We start from the raw sequence: 17533 nt of genomic DNA on the forward strand, positions 1-17533 counted from the left end.
ACAGATAGACAAAAACATAAAATTATGTGCAAATGCCTGCATCTTCAAATAAGGAAAATAATAACAGCCTATATCTTACCAATCTTGTAATCTCGATGGGTCTTGTCTCCATTTCATGTCAGGTAGTCTAGGCACATTGTTTGCATCCTGATTAGCGTCTGGCTAATACATGTTAGGTCCAACATAAAATTCCAAGCTCCTTCCTCCAACTCTTCAAAAACTTGGATCTCCTCCCTTGCGCTCGATCTATTGCTTATATCGCTGTTTGAATCATTGTTTGAAGGGCTTTGTATGGCGGCCGTATGGAGCGCTGCCATCGCTGTTCTCGGTGTGACATATCACTTCCGGGTTCGTCCCCTTTCAGGCTCGAACTTCGGAAACGCGATTATTTTGTCAAATATACAACATAAATTATTTTTTCATGCTTTATTTGTTGGACAATGTTTAATTACTTTAATTGTGACCCTATTTGGCATGTTATGAAATTACTTCACATTACTGCTTTAAAATCATTAATTGGTGTCTAATATATACTTAAAAAAAAAAAAAAAAAAAAATCACTTAAAAAAAATTATTCACTCGCGTATTTTAAACTTTTAAACAAATTACGTCACAATGAAAAAAATGGTGTCTGTAAAAAAGTCATAGATATCTACCTCATATCTACCGCTTTAATTTTATATATTTTTTTGTTACTGTTGCATTTTCTCCAATATGTTATATGATAAATAATCGATCCAAACAAAGAAACATTGAAAAAAAAAACATTTAAAAGGGTAAATATATGAAAATTAAAATCTCTACCACTCCTGTAGGTCTGCGATTTCTGCATCACGACCCTTGTTATATTACCATGTTTCACCCATAAAATCCCCCTAAAATCAGGCTGTGGCCATTCACAGCTGTGTCTTGACACTCTGTGATACATGCTACATGGAGTTTTTGGATTGAAAAGAGGTACAGTGGGAAGAACAAGTATTTGATACACTGCCGATTTTGCTGGTTTTCCCACTTGAAAGCCATGTAGAGGTCTGTAATTTGTATCATAAGTTCTCTTCAACTGTGAGAGACGGAATCTAATACAAAAATCCAGAAAATCACATAGTATAATTTTTAAATAATAAATTTGTATTTAACTGCATGAAATAAGTATTTGATACATTACCAACTAGTAAATATTTCGGCTCTTAGTTCTTTTTTAAGAACCCCTCCTGTTCTCCACTCATTACCGGAAGTAACTGCACCTGTTTGAACTTGTTACCTGTATAAAAGACACCTGTTCACATGCTCAGACAAACAAACTCCAACCTCTCCACAATGGCCAAGACCAAAGAGCTGTGTAAGGACATCAGGGATAAAATAATACACCTGCACAAGGCTGGGATGGGCTACAGGAAAATAAGCAAGCAGCTTGGTGAGAAGATAACAACTGTTGGAGCGATTATTAGAAAATGGAAGAAGTTCAAGTTGACGGTCAATCTGCCTCGTTCTGGGGCTCCATGCAAGATCTCACCTTGTGGGGCATCACTGATCATGAGGAAGGTGAGGGATCAGCCCAGAACTAAACGGCAGGACCTGGTCAATGACCTAAGGAGAGCTGGAATCACAGTCTCGAAGAAAACCATCGGAAACACATTACACAGTCATGGATTAAAATCCTACAGCGCACGCTGCTGAAGCCAGTGCATGTCCAGAGACGTCTGAAGTTTGCCACTGACCATCTGGATGATCCAGAGGAGCAATGGGAGAGGGTCCTCCTTGCGCACCTCCCATGAAGGTTAAACTTCTGAAGTCTCTTTCTGATTGTAGAGGCATGCACTTTCACATCAACAGTAGCAAGAGCCTATTGAAGGTCCCATGATAATATTTTAGGCTTTTTGGAGACTTCTTTTAGCATCTTGCAGTCTGCTCTTGGGGTGAACTTGTGTGGACGGCCCGACCTGGGCATGTTAGCAGTTGTTTTGAATGTCCTCCACTTGTAGACTATCTTCTGGACAGTGGAATGGCAATTTTATATTCTTTTGAGATCTTTTGAAATCCCTTACCAGACTCATAAGCGTCTACAATCTTCTTTCTGAAGGCCTCAAACAGCTCCTTTGATCTCACCATGGTGTTTTCTCTCACTTCAACAGTCGGGCACACCAAATTAATGGGAGGTTTAAATAAGGCAAGCCTCCTTCAAAACACTGGGTAATGATGTTCTAATCATGTGCACCTGATGTGATACCCCTGTGTGTGATTTTAGCCATTTTAAGTGGGTTTGAATGTGGGGGATGTCGTAATTTATTCCTCAACAGAAATTGCATTTATTTGTATATACACATACATATACAGATACAGTGCATACTGTATATATACAGTATATACTGTATATATATATATATGTATATATATATATACATATAATAGAGAGAGAGAGAGATGAAAAGGAGAAATGTTTCAGTTTGTGAAAGGTTTGAGAATAACAACATTGAAAAACCAAGTAAATATTGCTTTTGCACCATTCCCACATTTGAACATTTTCCCAATCTGTTGTTTGTTTTCATCAAGACGGCTCTGCATTAGATGAGCGATCTGAAACTGTGTCTGATTCTCAAGACAGCATTGATCTAATTTTAGCTGTATTATTTAGTTGCAGAAACAGCACGACACCAAGGGAGCGTCTTCAGTGCTGGGAGATCTCTGCTGCTTTTATGTTTTCAACCAGTTGTCATGGTGGAAATGCGTATTAAGGCTCACTTGAGTGTCTCATTCATTCAATTATTTGGAATTTCTCCTCATAGGTTTTATCTTACGTCATTCTCTGTGGATTAAGCTTTTTAGTTTTCATTCATAGAAGTTCATTAATTTTAAGGGCTTCAAGGAAGCGTTGACAAGGTGTGGATTACCTACCAGTAAAACTACAATACTTATCGTTTAAGGAGTTAAGAACCCGCAAAGCAAAACTGTTGATTTATCATCAAACAAACAATGTAGAAGAAGCAGTACCAAAAATTCTGGCCTCCCCTCTGATTGAAAGCGGTTCCTCAATTAGCCCCCGTGTGCGTCGTCTACAAATACCCAGATTAACGCTTCTCCGCAAATAAACACCTCCTCCCTTAAGGCAAAATATAACAGGTGGTCCTGTTCCTACCAAGCGGTGTGGCTGAGATCCGTACACTCTGGGGTTCAGTACACTCCAGAACACGCTGATGATTTTTTTGTGGTATGGTGGCAGTCTAGGATTTGGGATGTACAGTATGACATTTTGTAAAGTCTGTCATCATAGCAGATGTCAATTTAACAAGGAAAATAGGAAGCTGAATTGTCTTCATACCCACCATATGTCGGCCCCCCCCCCCCCCCACACACACACACACACACACACACACTCCAATTCATTGCCAAGTTGCACACGAGGCTGAAAGTGCTTGGTGAAACAAAATCATGCTTAATTTTTATTTTTTTATTTTTTTTTTTACAAAATCATGAAAATTAGGTTTAAACAAAAAACTGTATAATTGTATATATTGTATATGTATTAGCCATGCAGCAAATACAAATTGTAAATGACTGCTCTAGCTGCTGTATTTAGACAGTTGCATCAACGATAAGTGACGACCAGAAAGTTTTTACCTTCAACTGCACTGCATTATTGATGGGAACATCAACAAAAGGACAGACAGGACAAATGCTAATGTGAGAGTCACGCATTCATTCGCAGTTGTAATGCCAAGTTCTTCCTTACCAAAGGATTTGTACAAATGCATCCCTTCTCCCCAAAATGACTACATGCTATTTAGCAACAGGTTACTTATCAGATAACTTAAACTACTGTACTGGGATTTGCGAATGAAATTAATCTTAAAACAAAATAATATACAGTGATTCCTCGCTTTTCACGGTTAATGCCCCCCCCACCAACTGGAAAAATTCGCAAAGTAGAGGTGGAGCCTATTTACATTTAAAACATGTTTTTTTGTGTGTGTTCAATGTATTTATTCAGCTTTATTAGCATTGGAAAGAGATACACATGAGACATGTTTTTTCCAACGTATAATTTAAAAAAAAAAAAAGAGGAAAAGAAACCCAAAACAAAAGCAAACAAACAAAAAAACACACACCCTTAATCTGTTTATTTACAGTCAATATATTTCTCAATGTTTTTGAAGCATGACAAATGTAATAATTATGATATAAATGAGATATAAATATATTCAAAAGAAAACGACTTTTACTTTATACACTCATACTGTATATCTTAACATTTTTAAATAAAATAACAGACTCCAGCGGCTCCTATCTTGATTGACAATGATGATGATGATAAAGAAAGACCTGGGCACTTCGATGAAGATGATGAAGACTACACAATGCACATGTGTCAAGAGAGCCTTGTACAGTACCCCGAAAATCCACGAATAATTGAAACTGCAAATTTTAAAGCGTGAATTGGCGAGGGATCTCTGTACTGACTTACCTTAGGATGCACGAACAATGCTTTTCCTTGAAACATTTTTTTTCTGTACAAAAGTAGTCAAGATGTCAATTAAATCACTACTGTGTATTCAACATGAGAATTGTCATACTTTTCTACTACTCTCACACCAAAGTATAAGTCGCACCAGCCTAGAAAATCCAAAATGAAGAGGGAAGAAAACATATGTATAACTGGAGTATACGTCAAATTTTTGAGGGGTTCTATCAAAGAGCAAGAACAAACATTATACATTTTAGTAATAACAATAAACTTGACAACAACAGGCTGAATAGGCATCTGTTAATGTATCATATTAACAGTAATTCAAATAACTATAGCCTAATGCCAAGCCATTTTCAAGATCCTATTTCCCATTTTTTCAACATACAGTAAATACAAAGACTCAGGTTGGCTATTTAAATAGAATACAGTAGTATATGAAAGTTATTTAACCATTTTAGATTGAACCGTGTACTCTTACTAACGTCACTGATGTGTAATTTTTCAACATAATATTCTGAATTCCCCCAGTTGCTGCCTTTCACTACCAAGGGAATCCCTGCATCAATTTCATTCAATACGAATATCCTTTTATGAACTAAATGCTCCTATCGAGGATAAGTGGTTTACGATGCCTTCATAGGATGAAAAATGCCTGACATGACTGTTTCTTTGGTTTAACTAGTCGCTCCACATTATCTGATTGGCTGACTTTAAATGAATCATTCATTAGTGTGTGTCAGTGTTTAATGTAGCGTACTTTCAAACTAGGTCATTTGGCACGAGAGAATGTGCTCTCGGGCTTCATTGGGACGGACATCTTGCACAAAGATGTGAACATAGCATCACGCTCTTGAAAAATTCGTACGATTTCGCCATACATCCGTGTTCTAGTTGTTAATTTAAAGCACTTGCGTGTAGCAGCCATGCTTGACATACAGAAAACACGTCTGAAGTGAACCGAACGGAATCGTGTCATTTAAGACGCGTTGTTTCAAGAAGCTAACAGAAACCTTGACATTTCAGGGCGTAAATAATAGAAAGAAGGATGAGAGTTGCGTAAGTTTCTGGGTCTTGGTGTTGTGTATCATGCCTCCTTGCGGCACTGTTTTAATTCACTGATACTTGGAAGGAAAGCAACCAAGGAATGTAAATAATTTTAAGGGGAAAAATAACAGCATTTAGATCATCGCAGTCCTTCGCTATCCACATTGTGATGAATTCAACGTTGCATATTAAAGATTTAGTGGAACACTTGAAAATATTGTGACTGATGAAAATACTAGATAACACTGTTGTAACGTATCTTAAAGGGACCCTTGGACTTAAAGACTTGTAGGCTCTGATAAGCCACAATTGTTCTCTTTCACTAAAATATGTTATTAGAAACACATAAAATATTGTCATTGATTTAAAAAGCTATAATATTTAGTACCTGTTTTGTCCTACGGAGGGCGCCATCTTTTACGCACGCAATGGACGCTCAGGGTGATGACGTAGTTTGTCACTGTCACTAAATGAATACTACCAGTGTCCTGCAATTCCTACGTGGTGAGACGTCCAACACATTGGTTAAAAGAGGCGAGTACTTACTATTTGTGTTTTTATAGTCTTTTATTATCTTTTCATTGCCTCAAACTGCTTTTTGAATGTTTTTTTCCTCTCATACTTTTAAGCATTGTGTTTTCTTGGGGTAGCTTTAAAAAAGATTGTTGATCTGTTGACCATATTAGTCACTTAGCATATTTAAACCACCTTTATTTGATATGAGTATGTTTAAGTGTTTTCTTAAGGCATCTTTAGTATGTTTTGTCTGTAAGCATATAAACAAAACATGCTGAAAGCGCACAGTAGTACTTTGGGTGTCAAATTTGCCTCTTCTAGGACATTTCACTGGTGTGACACATTTTGGCAGAACACCAGTCAAATTTATTTTATGCCAGAAGAGAATACAGTGACACACAGCGTATGATCGGTAGACTGTTACTGATACAAACAAGGAAGGATGTGTTTTCTCCTGGTGGGAGTGGTTGGTGTAGGCGATGTAGGCCAGTATTTCCCAACAATTAGTGAGCCAAGGCATGTTTTTCCCCCATTAGAGCTCACTGCTCACCACCAAACCAAAGTGAAAAAAGTATCAATCCTGAAACTGAGGATCTCATATCAATTTCCCCACAAAGTGAACCTGTTCAGCTGAACACATACCACAAGAATAAAACTTGTAATTGGCAGGTGTTTGCTTCCTCCTGGCCTGGTCTATCAACTACAAACTAGTTCAAATGTGACGGCTCAACAGCACATGAAATAATTGAACCAACAGAAATGACAGATGCAAGAGATAATTAAAATGTTTAAAAAAAATTTTTTTTAAAGCAACTGATATATTCATCAACCTAAAAAAGATAACCATTGTATACATCAATTATGATGTATTAGTCACTATGTTGAAGAAAATTGGAACTAGGGGCATGGTATTGGATGGATTACAAGTTATTTGAATAGGCATTTCCATGCCTCAGGCTTACAGCTGACATCTAAGCCATCTGACGTCTCTGAGCTCTGAAACTTTGCTGCCAAGCAGGAAAGCTGTAATAATGTAGTCCGCTCTGTGTTAGTGGTTCACATTTTTTCAATTCGGATAACACAATAAGATTTGTTTTGCTTTGCAAGAGTTGCTGACACTTTGTTTTTCTGTTAAATTTTTTTATTATTTAAATTTAAAAAAAAAAAATAATGATAAATCAACACTTTTATGAAAACTGGTCACTATAGTGGACAGCTATTCAAAAGTTGCTTTTTCCTATATTTAGGTGATGAAAACACTTAAAACCTTTAACCCTTTATAGGGAAAAGTGACTATTTTTCATCATTTTAAAAAACATATCTTAAATGTTAGCAATTAATATTGTATTTTTTTATTATTATTAATCATTGTTGTAATTTACAGTGCCCTCCATTATTACTGGCACCCCTGAAAAAGATGTGTTTTTTAGCTTCTAATATATATTTTTTTTAATTCAAATAATATGTGACCTTAATGGAAAAAAAGAGAAAAATCCAACCTTCAATCCAAGTGCATTCATTCAGTAGGGAAAAAAATCCCACATAAAGAAAACATTATTTGACATCAAATAATGTGTGCCACAATTATTAGCACCTCTGGTGTTAATACTTTGTACAACCCCCTTTTGCCAACAAAACAAGGTCTGGGGACTGAGATGGCCATGGGACGAGCTTGATTTTGTGTCTGGTGAACCATTTCTGTGTAGATTTGGCCATATTTTTAGGGTCATTGTCTTGCTGAAAGACTCAGTGACGACCCATCTTCAGCTTTCGGGCAGAGGGCAACAGATTTTGATTTAAAATGTCCCGGTATTTCAAAGCATTCATGATGCCATGCACCCTAACAAGGTTCCAGGGCCTTTGGAAGCGAAACAGCCCCACAGCATCACTGAACCACCCCCATACTTCACAGTGGGTATGAGGTGCTTTTCAGCATGCGCATCTTTCGTGGCACGCCAGACCCACTTAGAGTGTTTGTTGCCAAAAAGCTCAATCTTGGTCTCATCTGACCAAAGCACACAGTCCCAGTTGAAGCCTGGGACCGTGTGTATTTTTGTGTGAGACCAAGATTGAGCTTTTTGGCTTTTTGTTCATAGATAAGCCGTACTGGCCTATAAGCCACAGCTGTCCTCATTGTATTATGGGATATCTACACCAAAGAACCTGTAACACTTTTTTTGACTGTGGCATCATAAGACTGTCATAAGACCAAACGAACCAGCATGAAACTTTTAACCAATTGGCTGCAAAGCTTCATTGATTCAAGAAGCTTCATTTGGCCATCAGTGCTCCCTTGGGGGAGACAGTCAACCTCTGCTGCCACCACTGTTGTCGTCCAACATGCCTCATAGCATGCATTGTAGCGCTGCAGATGTAAATAACAACCAAAATTCATGTTCTATGCCAATTATTTCTTCAGTTATCTTTTCAGTTGTTTCATTAATTGCTAGTTATGTTATTTGGTAACACTTTATTTGACAGTAACGCCATAAGACTGTCATAAGGCCATCATAAATATGAAATTACACTGCCGTGAGCATTAATGAATGCTTATTATATATGTCATTTTGTGTCGTCTGGCAAATTATCTCACTTTTGATTGGATGTAAAAGATCCGAGCTGGACATAAATGAAGTTAGTGGCATAATTTGCTGGATGACACTTAATGACATCTGTCATTAGCATTCATTAATGCCCATGATAGTGTCATAATTTATGATGGTTTTATGTTAGTCTTATGATGCTGCTGTCAAATAAAGTGTTACCTATCAACCCAAATAAATCAACAAATAAGCCACACTGGATTATAAGACACAGGATTCAAAATGAGGGAAAAAAGTTGCGGTTTATAGTCCAAATTTTACGGTATATACAGTATATATGCCAGTTACTGTGTTTTCTTTCTGTTGTTTTTTTTCATAATAATTAAGTCAATGCATTACCATTGACAGTGATAAACGTCAAAATTAAACTGGGAAGACTGACTGTAAACTGCTCAGATTTCAATGCCATTGACGGTGATAGATGTCCAAATCAATATGACTGGGAGGGGCGAATAAAAGGCACATCTTTCAATGTCGGTATATGAGTTAAATGAGTGCCTTGTGAGGGTTTAAAAAAAAAAAAAAGGGGTTGGGGGACGGGGATCATAATTCATGCATGAAAAAATTTGTCGTTGGTTGTACAATTCAGCAGTTGCGTGGAGGCGGGTGTTCCCCTTGAAGTAGCATGAGCAGGCACCTTTATCTCTCTGTATCGTGTATTGAGAGCTATTTTAGCAACGTGAACACAAGATCTTGTCTCCAACATCTGTAGGATACTCTAATTATTGTCTTCCCTCTCAACAAGCGATCACAGGCTTCTACTGAGAATATTCAGTACATCCTTTTGATTCTTTCCACAAGCACACACTTGCCTCCTCCCCCCATCCGCCACAGAGGCATCGACGCTGGCATGCAAATTAAATTACAGAAGATATATAGCTCCATTGGATACTGCGAGTGCACTCAATTCCTCTAAATTCCCCACCGCAAGTGTGTGCACGGTGACTAAGAAAATTACCTTGCAGGCAAACAGAATGCCGATATAATATTTATAGTAAAGGGGAAAAAAACATCAAGAAGAAAATCAGAATTGACATCAGCTCCCTGCTTCCCACCTCTAAAAAGGACTTTCCTCTTGCCAAGCAGCAGCATGTAACTAGGCCTTCATTTCAGATGGCAGCAAATGAGCTATGTTACGCAGTTCTGTTGCCATGGGTAACACATCTTCTTCTCATGTCTAATCGTGGCTTCTCTTTGAGATGGAGCCTTGATTTAGAAGGCCTGCCTATCATTGCAGCACTTGCACTGTGAACAAGTCACAATACCTTTCCTTGTTCTCAAATGGCTTAGACATCTTACCAAATCACTCTCTGTGAAAGGTAGTTCTAAAATTAACCCTTTCTCTGGTAAATTAACTTACTGCTTGCCATGTATAATGATAGATATTCAATTCAGTTAAACTAGGAGGGCTGGCTGTGAATGCTCCTCTTCCAGTGACATTGACGGCACTAGACGCCCAATCCATTTTGGCTGGTAGGGTCGAATTAACCGAATGTTCATTTGCCCACTCCCAGTCAAAATGAAATGGACGTCTAGCGCTGTCAATGGCAGCCAACGAGTTAAAGAATTTACTGCCTTTTTAAATCACACTCAGCTAAGAATGCCTTTTCAGGACATTTAAAATTTAGTATACAGGTTCATTCTGGCGCATATGGGTCACGTGAAAGCCCATGTGCTTATGTCCAGCTGTCCCCAGTACAACTCTCCAGCTGAGGATCTGCGGGCATCTGTATTCGTACTCCTGAGACGTTGTAAGAGTTGAATTAGGTCATAATAATCAAGTAACTGATTGTAATATATAATTATAATGGATAATTCTACAATGTGGATTTGAGAAAATGCAGGGCATAACTGGGCTGTGCCCCCCCCCCCAAAAAAAAATCTACATCAGCTAAAAATGAATATGTTGCATTACTCTGCTTAAGATCAGTAACATCCTCTCCACCAAGGCAAGTAGAAACCCCAATGTTGGGGAGAAACATAAGAAACCAGGAGTCTCCTTTCTAGAATGAGCAGGGTGCAAGGGCTGCAACATTTACCACCTTGTGTGGTGCTATAAAATGTTAGCTCATGTCACCAGTTAGGCACGCTTGGTTAAGTGGCTCTTCCTCTTTGCGAAGTCACTTTGAGTGACAGTACAATTGCGTCCTCAAAAAGTATGTAAAGTTGACTATCGCTTGTATAATAGTGGAAGTCAACGTTATATTTGGATATGATGCAGATTATGAATACAGAGCAATAGAGGGTTAGGTATTGACCCCTGAGGGACTCCAGATGTAAAACAAACTATGAGGTCAAAGTTGAAGGAATATGATACGTCCTGTCTGAGATATGATCGAAACCAAAAAAGTACTAAGCCTTTGATACACATTTTGAGGTGATCTAGTGGTAAGAAATTGACAATATCAAAGGCAGCGCTGAAGTTGAGAATTATAACGTTGATAAGGTGTCGAAATCCATCGTAACATAGTGGTTTAAGATGATAAGCCATGTTTAGCAAACGTTTTTAGAGCATTTTGCTTCATATTTTAAGACCGTTGGAATATTGGGTTTTTAAAGCAACAGTACAGGTGTCAGACTGGTGGCCCGAGAGCCAGATCTGGCCGGCACATCATTTTGTGTGGCCCGCAAAAGTTATTGTTTTTTATCAAAATTAAATTTATATCAGAGTTGCTGTTTTACAAAGATAATACAATACTCAGTTCCCTCCCTTTTTTCCGTAAATAAAAATACATTTATTTAAAAAAAAAAATTAAAGAATATTTCCATTTTTACTGTTTTTCATGAAAAAATCAGAAAATGAAAAATACATTTAAAACAGGAAAATTTGCTATTTTTCTTTGGGAAAAAAGTTAAATAAATAAAAATAAAAAAGAAATGAGTAAAATTGCTATTAAGAGGATTTGGACAATTATAGGCCAATAATGTCTTAAATGATTCATTGACTATCAAAATAGTTGTTGATTCATTTGGTGATTAATTAATGAATTAATCGTATCAGCCTTAGACCTTATTGACAGTGCTAGACACCAGATCCCAGCCAGCCGTCACAATCAAAATGGATTGGGCGTCTAGCAACGTCAATGACAGCCAAATGAGTTAAATATTTATACAGGTTGGTCAACATAATGACCCTTCGAGGTAAACCATAACTACGATATGGCCCACTACAAAGATGACTTTGGCATCTTTGCTAAATACGTATTAGGTAGATTGGATTGCAAAACTAAATGTGCTTTAAATTTCATTAAACGTCGGCTAATTTTATTTCTGTACTATCAAATATTGCATGCGCACACCATCCTTCATTTTTTTTTTTTTATTTGCTCTGCTGATCCAAATCTGCAGCCGCACTGATGCTTTGAACTGACCTCTGCTTCCGCTCAGGTGAATACACCGTGATGACAGCTCATTTCCATCTGAAGAGGAAGATTGGCTATTTTGTCATCCAGACATACCTCCCATGCATCATGACTGTCATCCTCTCCCAAGTGTCTTTCTGGCTGAATAGAGAATCAGTGCCAGCAAGAACTGTATTTGGTAAGTGTGTGTGTGTGTGCATCATTTTTGACAACACACCTCAAATGCTCGTTCTTCCATAGCCAGCTCGCCTAGCAGAATGACTGTATAGAACCGACAGAGTCCAAAGAATTAACACTTTGTGGATCACTTGTTATGAATCTTGTCAGTGCATAGCTGAAAAAATAAAAATTATATTGGGAAATCGAGTGGGAAAAATAGCCAGCACTGAGAATGGGGAGCACAAAGGAGTAGACATGCCTAAAATGCTTCACTGCTTTTTCTATATACCGCAATTGAACTTGTTTGTAATCCAAGTGGAAGTAATAAGAGTGACCTAAGACTGGTGAGCACAAGGCAAGACCACACAAAGAAATCAGGATTGCTGTGCTTTCAGATAACCAACCGCCTTCTCACTTCAACTAGTATTGAACAATAATGATTATCAGGGCTTGCTTTCATATAAGATCATAACAAGAATGGTTGTTTTCAGTTTCCCCGGAAATCTTGCAAAGCCTGGTGGTAAAGAAGCCCACTGATGGCTCACAATATTCTTGTGAATAATAAATAAAAATAACGATGTTAAGTTGAATTTCTAAATCACCACAAATATCGACCATAAGATGTCACCATTGCTTTCAACCCTAACACAAGATGTGAATGTGGTTAAAATCTGTACACCGTATTTTTCGGACTATAAGTCGAAGTTTTTTTTTTCATAGTTTGGCTGGGGGTGCGACTTACACTCTGGAGCGACTTATGTGTGAAATGATTAACATTATTATATCATTTCACATGATATTTTGGTGTTTTGGAGTGACACTGATGGTTTGGTAAACTTGTTAGCATGTTCTTTATGCTATAGTTATCTGAATAAATTAATAGTTATGTTACATCAACATACCGGCTGCGTTCGAATTTCGTTGTTCATGCATCATGTAACATTATCATTCTGTACACTTATTCAGCATATTGTTCTCTATTGATTTTTTTCTTTAAATTGCCTTTCAAGATGATATATCTGTTCTATGTGTTGGATTTTATCAAGTAAATTTCCCTCAAAAATACGATTCATACTTCAGTGCGACTCATATTTTTTTTCCTCTTCATTGCGCATTTTGGGCTGGTGCGACTTATACTCAGGTGCGACTTATAGTCCGAAAAATACGGTACTTTTTAACACTTTATTTTGTAAGAAAAGCCTGACGGCCCACCAGTGTTTTGAATGACTGGGGAAACCCAAGTATTGATATTAATTGGACATGATGTAATGATCAAAATTATTTTACTTTTTTACTTTCATATCCTCTCCTGTATGCAATTTCGGTTTCATCAAATACTTAAGTTGTTTGCCAAACTACAAGCCTATTTGTTTTTTTTGTTTTTTTAATCTCTCAGTTCACGGTAATAATGAATCTTATCGTTTTCATGATGGTTGTATTTATGCTTTCAGGGGTAACCACTGTTCTCACGATGACAACGCTGAGTATAAGTGCTCGCAACTCCCTTCCGAAGGTCGCATATGCCACTGCCATGGACTGGTTCATCGCTGTCTGCTATGCTTTTGTCTTCTCCGCTTTGATTGAGTTTGCCACAGTCAATTACTTCACCAAGCGTGGCTGGGCCTGGGATGGAAAGAGTGTTGTGACTGACAAGGTGATGAGAAGAAAGAGTTTTGACAGCTTCCATCTTGAAAGGAGTGATATTAACTATCTGCACATCAAGGATTAGGAGCTAAAAAGGGGTGTCAAACTCATTTTTGTTGTGACCATGTGATCATTCAATCGCTGCCAGCTCCCAGTTAAAATGGATTGAGTGTCTAGCGGCACCAATGGCAGTGAAAATAGGGCGGACGAAATTAACTAATGAAATCTAACGTTGCTCTTCGTGTAAAATGTTTCTTGGATAAAAGTAGCGAGACTTTAATAAATTTGGGTCACTAAAAAAGAAAAATTAGGTCAAAAGTGTCAATTGGCTATAGTTTTTTGGATACAGTATCTGGCTGAAATGTTAAAATCCAAGCAATTCAGGCGAAAATGGGTATTCATTTAAATGGAAATGGTTATTTTTGTGTAAACACATCAACCTAAAAAAGATTGTCTACCATTTCAGAATATAATCAGGTACACAAGAACTTTGACATAATATGCTAATTTCAATGTATTGCATAAATCCTAGTATTTTGGAAGTAGACAAAATGCATGAATGTAGACACATTTCATGAGCGGTGGAACATAAACGTACAGGGGTGCTAGAAGTCAATCACAGCAGGGGGTGCTTAGAATCTTATTTTGTTTTTCCCATCCAAAAACAGCCGGTCCAAATTTGTCATGCTCACGCGTTTTTCTCCATAGAAGGCGTGCAATGGCAGTACACACGCATGCTGGATAGTTTACGTACTACTACTAGGCTACTACAAAGACAGTGCTCTATTGTAGTTCTATTGGAAATAAAAGCGCCTGTGTATTATAATGCAAATCCCCACAGCTAGACTGCGCAATGACACACAAACACATTTGAAAACTAAAAGGTTCAGTAAGCCCTGGTTACACACGCACTTTTCACAACACTCAAAATGAATTGCACACGAATAGCCAACAGCGCTCTGCATAGTGGTAGCTCAACAGCAACAACTAACAATAATATAGCTACAATGCAAACTATTTGTTGTCCTCCACGGTCTAAATCCGCAGCAAACCTCTCCTCGCTGGGCACTATTAAACACTATCATAATTATTTTCAAATTCATATTAGAAAATTTCGCTGTTTTTGTAAAGAAAAAAATCGCTCATTTGTTTTTGGGCCGTGTAAACACCTCCTCTGGCAACAGTTAACTTTCCGTTCCAATAGTGCCTTATTCAAAATGACCCGGTAAAAAGCAAGGTGTCAGGTGGTGACCTAGTTATTCACACACAAAAAAAAATTTTCATCATATATATTTAATCCCCAAAGTTAAAACCCTCGTATTGTGTTGGGGTCAGAATCGACCCAAACTTGAAAACAGGTCAGACTTGACCCGAAAACAATATAATGCAAAGGTTTAGTATTTTCAGGCCAAGTTAGTTTACAGATCAAATTTAATTCACTAGCAGAGATATGGGCTGATTTCTAACACAAGACGAGGGTTAAATACGCTATACGTTTTATTTATCGATTTATTTGTAACAAAAAAAAAACAAAAAAGCTACCAAAAAACTACCAAAACTTTTTTTTTTGTCTCTAACACCAGCATCAGTAATTTGACCAATGCATCTTTGTGTAATCAGTCAGTCAATCAATCAATCAATCAATATCTTGAACGCCCCCAAAAAACAAAATGAGGATACAGTATATGGTAATAATAAATGGAGTTAAATGGAGTATTGCACTTTTCCACCTTTTTAAGGCCCTGAAAGCGCCACCCCACACTATATCCTCATCTACCTACGGTTGACACAGCACCAGGAACAACGTGGGGTTTAGTACCCACAACCTCTGGTTTGGGGAACGACTACTCTACCACTGAACCACACCACCCCCTATTTATAGCTATTATTTTCCAATTTGTGTGATTCAATAAACATGTTTTAGGCATTTCAATGAAGTTCAGTGTTTGCATTATTCAAATTTTTACACACATTTTTACACTTTTACTGTAAATGAATATGGGCTCCAAAAATCCGTTATCGGCCCTTCTAAATACTAATAATCGGTATCGGTCGTGAAAAACCTATATCGGTTGATCTCTGGTCGATACACATGATTTTTACTTTCGCGGGCAACTTCAGAATTGGCCCCTGAGATACCACAAGGTTAACTTTAGTTGTCATCATATTCTTTCAGGATGACCATCAGCCTATCCCATTAGTTAATGTAGTAGTAAATATCATAATAAAACATTTATGTAATCTTTAGACCAAATTGTTTACACATTTCAATGTATTTCTTTTGGTCTCCCAACAGAAAAAAGAGAGGGCATCTGTGATAAAGAAGAACAACGCCTACGCTGTAGCAGTGGCCAATTATGCGCCCAATATTACTAAGGACTCCAGCACACTTCCAACCATTGCCAAAGGAGGCACTTTGGAATTCAACAAGGTCAAAGGAGACGGAAAAGTCGAGAGCAAGAAGACATTCAATAGTGTTAGCAAAATTGACAGGATGTCACGGATTATGTTTCCTGTTCTCTTTGGTTCATTCAACCTAGTTTACTGGGCCACCTACTTAAACAGAGAACCCGTCATCAAGGACATGGTGCCCTCTACTTAGAGACCAGTTTTGGTCAAGGGGGCTTAAAACCAAATACCTCCAACAACTGTGTGTACATACTTTTGCAGAGTGATGTCTTGGATTGCAGTGTAATCCTCTAGCTCCGCCTATTTTCTACACTGTCTGCAGCACTTTTGAGAAACGTGTCTTTTGTAAATGTCTCTGTCTATTTATATTGAATTTTCATTGTGTGATAACTTCAATTAGAATGTGTATATTTCCTTGAAAGTACGTTTCCAGTTTAAGTATGTGACCATTGTACATATGCTATCAATGTTAACATAAACATATACAATTATTTAAAAGTACTTCTAAATATTTTCGATTTTGATGTAATCACCATTTGCTTGATGTTTCTGTATATGATTTTTGTTTTTGTTTTTTTACTTTGAGGTTACGTTTGACTTTTTCTGTTTTGCCATTTAAAGGTGGCCTGGCATTTTCTTGCAAGACAATGCAAAAACACAGTTGTATTAAATTGTTGCAGAATAAATGTTTTATTATCTGTGATTCTTGGTATGGGGCTTCAATCAACATGAAAAAAAAAAACTCAAACGTATGAAGTTGAATCAAGGCTGAAATGCACTTGCATTATTATTTAATCGCTAACAAAAATTAAAACTGGGATTTTAGGTTCACTTGGCATGCGTTAAAATGCATTTCCACATGTGGCCACTAAGGGAGGTAAGTATACAAGAAAATGCAACACAGTCCTTTGAGATGATATAATAACATTCAAATATAGTAAAAGGGTACACTTGGTGGCGGTTTTGACATTTCGGGGTAGCACAAAGATAGCAACATTTGTCTTTTACTCAGGCTTTTAGTTTTTTTGTGAAAATAGTTGTATAGCAAGGTCTGAAAAAAAAAGCGCATTAGTTGTATTCTTGTTAGTACAGTATACTTTTCAAGATTTGTGATGTATGAATTAACTTCGTATTTTGGTATATATTCTAATTATTATACTTGACCCATAAAACGTGCCCATTTAATTTCCTAATTGTAAATCTGGTCCTTTTCTAGTGTAAGCCTAATGTGAGAAGATATTGCAGTGTTGCAATGCTGTGTGTAACAGTTCTTCTGACACTCAGAGAGGATAGAAAAACTGAAGAAAAATAAGTAGCTACACATTGTGCATTAC

The 17533-nt window shown here is 37.3% G+C and overlaps 1 protein-coding gene across 2 annotated transcripts in view; it reads left to right on the forward strand.

Moving 5' to 3' along the window:
• LOC130923994 (gamma-aminobutyric acid receptor subunit alpha-2) overlaps positions 1 to 17236 on the forward strand; it is a 60473-nt gene extending 43237 nt beyond the window's left edge. For both annotated transcript variants that reach the window (XM_057850254.1, XM_057850253.1), the window contains exons 8-10: positions 12013 to 12165; positions 13598 to 13800; positions 16087 to 17236. In XM_057850254.1, the coding sequence (XP_057706237.1) occupies positions 12013 to 12165; positions 13598 to 13800; positions 16087 to 16392 (662 nt within the window). In that variant the 3' untranslated portion in view covers positions 16393 to 17236. The remainder of the gene's footprint in view (positions 1 to 12012; positions 12166 to 13597; positions 13801 to 16086) is intronic.
• Positions 17237 to 17533: the final 297 nt, after the last annotated feature.

Source organism: Corythoichthys intestinalis, chromosome 11, assembly GCF_030265065.1.
Source record: "Corythoichthys intestinalis isolate RoL2023-P3 chromosome 11, ASM3026506v1, whole genome shotgun sequence".
NCBI classification, from domain to species: Eukaryota; Metazoa; Chordata; class Actinopteri; order Syngnathiformes; family Syngnathidae; genus Corythoichthys; species Corythoichthys intestinalis.